The sequence below is a fragment of the Gadus macrocephalus genome, chromosome 3 (assembly GCF_031168955.1).
Source record: "Gadus macrocephalus chromosome 3, ASM3116895v1".
Taxonomy (NCBI): Eukaryota; Metazoa; Chordata; class Actinopteri; order Gadiformes; family Gadidae; genus Gadus; species Gadus macrocephalus.
This window is the reverse complement of record NC_082384.1, coordinates 24,227,489-24,232,488: the sequence shown is the minus strand read 5'-3', so window position 1 is coordinate 24,232,488 and position 5,000 is coordinate 24,227,489. Positions and strand designations below refer to the sequence as shown.

The following is a 5,000-nucleotide window of genomic DNA, read 5'->3' as shown; positions in this document are numbered from 1 at the left end:
TTTCTTTCTTTCCTTCTACTTTTTCAGTCCTCGAACCCTTGCTCTGAAGCAGCCAAGAACCAGTAGAAAGTATGACTTTTTGAGACCTCAACCCCTAACCGAGAAGCGTTTCTACCCCCCTGGCCTCCCTTGTTACAGCAGCTACGCTACGGTCTAACCCGTCCTACACGGTGTTCAGAGGTGCACCTCCCACATCGTCGGCAGACTCGGACTGGTATTGAAATGGCAGAAGATCAGGTGGACATGGTTCCTTGTAGCAGAGTTCGCTCTTGTTCTTCTTGTGAAAGCGGGGACCATCACCACTTATGTGCAGAAAAACAAAACATCACCGTCCATTTGAGACTCAGGACCACTCGAGGAACAGCCGGTTGGCCCACGACGTGACAAAATGAACCCGGAATCGGCCCCGGGGCTTAGGCGCTACCATGTGTAGCAATGCTCGCGGGGGACACACTACAGGATGAAGAGTTGTATTTAAAGGGCTGGACTACACCACGCCGACAACCACGAGAAAAAAAAAGTATTTTTGAGATGGTAGCAAAAAGGTTTAGTTTACACGGAAAAAAGGCTTTTTGGCTTGTTTACGGTATCCACCTTGCTTTCTGGTCTTACGATGCTGAGCACATTCAAATGCGTTACTCATGAATCACATGTCATTCATTGTGGAGGAGTGTAGTGTCCATTGTGTGTTTGTGATGGATTAGTGCACCATGAAGTCAAGCCAGAATGACAATGCCTGACTGACATCCAGGGGCCTTAAACAGGCTAGGAGATTGAGCAACGTTTCTCGTTGGTAAACGATATGAAGAGCCACTCCTTCTGATAGAAGCACTGATTCACACGTGGCCGAGTATTACTTACACTCCCCACTCTGTGTTTCCGGGTTGTCCTTATTTAAATTTTTCGTTTGCAATCACAGCCCAAGTCCCTGTCCCCGTTTGGTCAAGCCTACGAAAATAAAAAAACACTTCCAGAGCTTGGAAGAGTTTTTATTTTCCCGGCGAGGCGCTGGGTTTAGGGCGGCTTGTCTCTCTTCACAGTTGTGTTACAATAAAAACAATGTTTGATTTTTTTGTTCGAGCTGAAAAGCAAAGGGGGGGGGGGTTCTGGCTACGGTATGAGGGAACCCAGGACGGTGTCGGGGGGGGGGGGGAGCATAAGCTCTGGGTCCCGGTGGGATGGAAGGCTGCACGGGATTGCGAGGATGTTCTTGTCTTGGAAATGAAAACCGGACTACGACTCCCTTCTCTCCGTCAGCGGAAAATGACATCAATAGCGTTGGCTAAATATTGTGTAAACTGAGCAAACATTTAAATAAAAAGAAAAAGTGCCAGGCCTATTTAAGGTCAATCTATTTTTTTCTCTCTCTCTCTCACTAAAATAAAGTCACTTGTGGTGTTTGAATACATTCAATTCAATCCAGCCATCCCGTTTTATGTTTCATTCTGATATATCTATATAGATAGATATAGAGATGTGTGTGTGTGTGTGTGTGTGTGTGTGTGTGTGTGTGTGTGTGTGTGTGTGTGTGTGTGTGTGTGTGTGTGTGTGTGTGTGTGTGTGTGTGTGTGTCTGCATCGACCAAATGGTGAGAAGTAGAAGAGTCTGTTAGCTGAAGTATGCGTCTGTTAGCTGAAGTATGCGTCTGTTAGCTGAAGTATGTGTCTGTTAGCTGCCTCACGGACCGGTACATATGCTCTTCGTCTCTGGCTGACGTCTGGTTGGTGTGGCGTCCAAGTACCCGCCACAGCTGCCGATTCTCTCCCTGTCTCCGTGTCTCTTCACAAGGGTCCACACACACCAGGGGCGCCCACACATGTACTCCGCACGCACACACACATACTCGCATGCATTCAAACATCGTTCTTCACAAAGGTACGCTTGCACACACACACGCACACACACACACACACACACATTTGTTTCTTCACATTGATACACACATACACATACAAACACACAATCACACACTCTTGTTTCTTCAAATTTACACATGCACACACACACACACACACACACACACACACACACTTGTTTCTTCACATTGGTACACACACACACACGCACACACACAAACACTTGCACACACGAGTGCCTGGCTGGGTTATCCCGGTCGTTGGCACTAGAGGGCAGAGTGAGCCCGTGTGGCTCCGTAGTCGGACATTACTTATCGTATTGGGGGCTTTTTCACAGTTTAACTAGTGAGAGGAGTGTAGACAGCCAAGAGAGTGGCCCTCAAGATAGCAGTGGGTGGTGGTGGTGGTGGTGGTGGGGGGAGTGGGTGATGGTGGTGGTGGGGGAGAAATCGGAGGAGCGATGGGAGGAGGATGAGGGGAGAGAAAGCGCCTCCACTTAGCTCCCTTTCCCTCCCTCCCTCTCTCTCTCTCTCTCTCTCTCTCTCTCTCTCTCATTGCTCCATTGTACTCCCCTGCCGTTCACATGGTGGACTGAAACGTCTGAAGACGAGCACTGGGTGGGGCTGCAGAGAGGAGATGGAAACACACACACACACACACACACACATGTGCGCATACACGCAGACACACACACACACACACACACACAAAGACACACGGAAACAGTCCGTCTTCCCCTTCATTATTAATGTCCTTTTAACCCTTGTTTGATCCAGAGGCCTTTGAGGGCGCGGGGGGGCTGTTGATGCTGCAAACTTTGTAACACATGAATGGCATCATCACACTCGACTGCTAGGAGGTTAGAGAGTTGGTGGATACATGAATCTGGATGGATGATGGATGGATGATGGATTTTCACTAATACTATTCTGTGTCTCTACAGCTTGGTCTCAAAACAAACACCCGTGTTGCTCACACACGCACGCACACACACACACACACACACACACACACACATACACACACACAGACACACACATAAACGCATTCACGCTACAACAAACCCAAAAATATACATGCCAGCCAAAAGTCTGTGTCGTGTTCTCAGTCCGTACTGTAGAAAATATGCAGCCCGTAGTCCGTTGGCTATTGGTTGGGGAAGAACTCCTCCATCCAACCGTCACTCGAGTCAAGCTCCGCCCCTGAGCCGTCCCCTAGTCCGAAGGCTCCTCCCCCTGGGGGCCCGCCCACGTATCCGTAGGGTGACATGTCTTGATTGGCTGTCCTCTGGTAGCCCTGAGGCGGCCCCCCCACCCCCACGCCCCCTGGTCCGTAAGGCCCGCCTCCTCCGCCTCCGCCCACGATGCCCGGCCCCCCAGGGCCCGGGCCGAAGCCCCCCATCCCGGCCATGCCCTGCCCCATCACCCCCTGGTTCATGACCATGGGCCGGGTCTGGTTAGTCCTGGGCTGACCGCCCATGTGTGGGCCCATCATGGGGCCCCCCATACCCGCCGCGGGGTGGCCCACTCTGGGGTCCATACCCTGGGGCATCCCCTGGCCCGGGCCCTGGAAGTGTTGCTTCGGCATGCGCGGCGGGGGTTGACCCTGTTGCATCACATAGCCCTGGGGGGCCCCAAAGCCCACCATGTCCCCGCCACCCCCGCCTGTAGTCCTGCCCGACATGGCCTGGAGCCCCTGCCCCTGCTGCTGGGGCCAGCCTCCTGGCCCCATCCCAGCCCCGGCGCCCCCGCCTCCGACTCCCAGCATGCTTTGCAGTCTCTGCGCCTGGGCCTTTGCGTTGGGGGGCCCTTTGAGGGCCTGTTGGGACATGGAGTTCATCAACATCCCCTGGCCCCCGTACGCGCCGCCGCCGCCGCCTCCGGCTCCTCCGGGCATGGCCCCGACCCCGGGGCCGGCCCCAGCCTGCCTTGGCGGCCCTCCAGCTGGGTTGTGCTGGGGCGGGAGTCCCATCGGGGCCTGGACGCTTTGGCTCTGGTGCTGCTGCTGCTGCTGCTGCTGCTGCTGCTGCTGCTGCTGCTGCTGCTGGTGGACCATTTGGTTCATGGAAGGGTTCAGACCGTACAGGGAGGCCTGGTTGGAGCCCTGCCCGCTGTACGTGAGGCTCATATCGGATTGGGGTCCCACCGAGCCCCCCTGGGTCTGAACAGAGCCCATTTGAACCATCTGCTGCTGGTTCTGCTGCTGCTGCTGCTGCTGCTGCTGCTGCTGCTGCTGCTGCTGCTGGAGCAGGCGTGCAGCCCGGATGTTCTGAAGAGTCTGGTTCCTGGAGGCCATCTCCTGAGGAGTGCCTGTGTGGGAGGAGGGTGTGGAGAGAGACGTTAGAGAGACGACAAGGAACGTGAGAGTTACGTTCCAGGTAGATAGCTCGAGATTCTTAAGAGAGGGATCCTAAAGTGTGTTCAGAGTTATGGTAGAATATTGTGCAACAAAACATTTGATTCGATTGAAGGGGTTTAATTTTTTAATTGGTAATTAAAAAAAGCACTATGATCTAAAATGAAGCAGTATAATAGAAGAGTACATTTAAAATTAAATGAAACTTGGCCCACAACACTTTTTTTGAATATAGAACCAAAATGGCAGCGAGCCCGAAGAGACGAGCTAGGGTGGAAATTAAAGTAAATCCCTGAATAAACCAAGTTCTGACACAGCTCCACTAATCCTCCAGCTTACAGCTAGTGCCGCTTCAACCGCTAACCGGTGCCATTAAGGACACAACCGCAACGGGGCCTTGAGACAGAGTTAACGTGATCTGAGGTATCTAGATAACCTGGCCGGTAAACAGCCTCACGGTGAGACGTTACGCTTCGCCATCCTAACGCAGATTTGAGCGGCGATAATGTTATTGTTGATGCTACATTTGAGGGCTGGCCTATTTGCTTGAGCAAGTACTGAAATATGCATTTTTAGATGCTAGGTTTTTAATTTATTCTCAAGAAATGTATAAATGAATCCATAAAAATGCTTAATTTTGAAATGTACGCAGAGACATCTTAAAAATGTGTGAATGTGTTTACCGGATTGACAGATGAGAGTGAGTTGTTTTGAGCTACATCGATTTTTGTGTATGGAGGGTCTTGACATGGAGGAACGGGAAACAAGTTTTGAGGGAAAATCTTTTCA

The 5,000-nt window shown here is 51.8% G+C and overlaps 1 protein-coding gene across 1 annotated transcript in view; it reads right to left on the bottom strand.

Moving 5' to 3' along the window:
- The window catches only part of maml3 (mastermind-like transcriptional coactivator 3), a 9,968-nt gene that overhangs the window by 574 nt on the left and 4,394 nt on the right, over positions 1-5,000 (bottom strand). Inside the window, exon 3 of the mRNA XM_060048182.1 lies at positions 1-4,165. This exon is cut by the window's left edge and continues 574 nt beyond it. Within this exon, the coding sequence (XP_059904165.1) occupies positions 3,003-4,165 (1,163 nt within the window). The 3' untranslated portion in view covers positions 1-3,002. The remainder of the gene's footprint in view (positions 4,166-5,000) is intronic.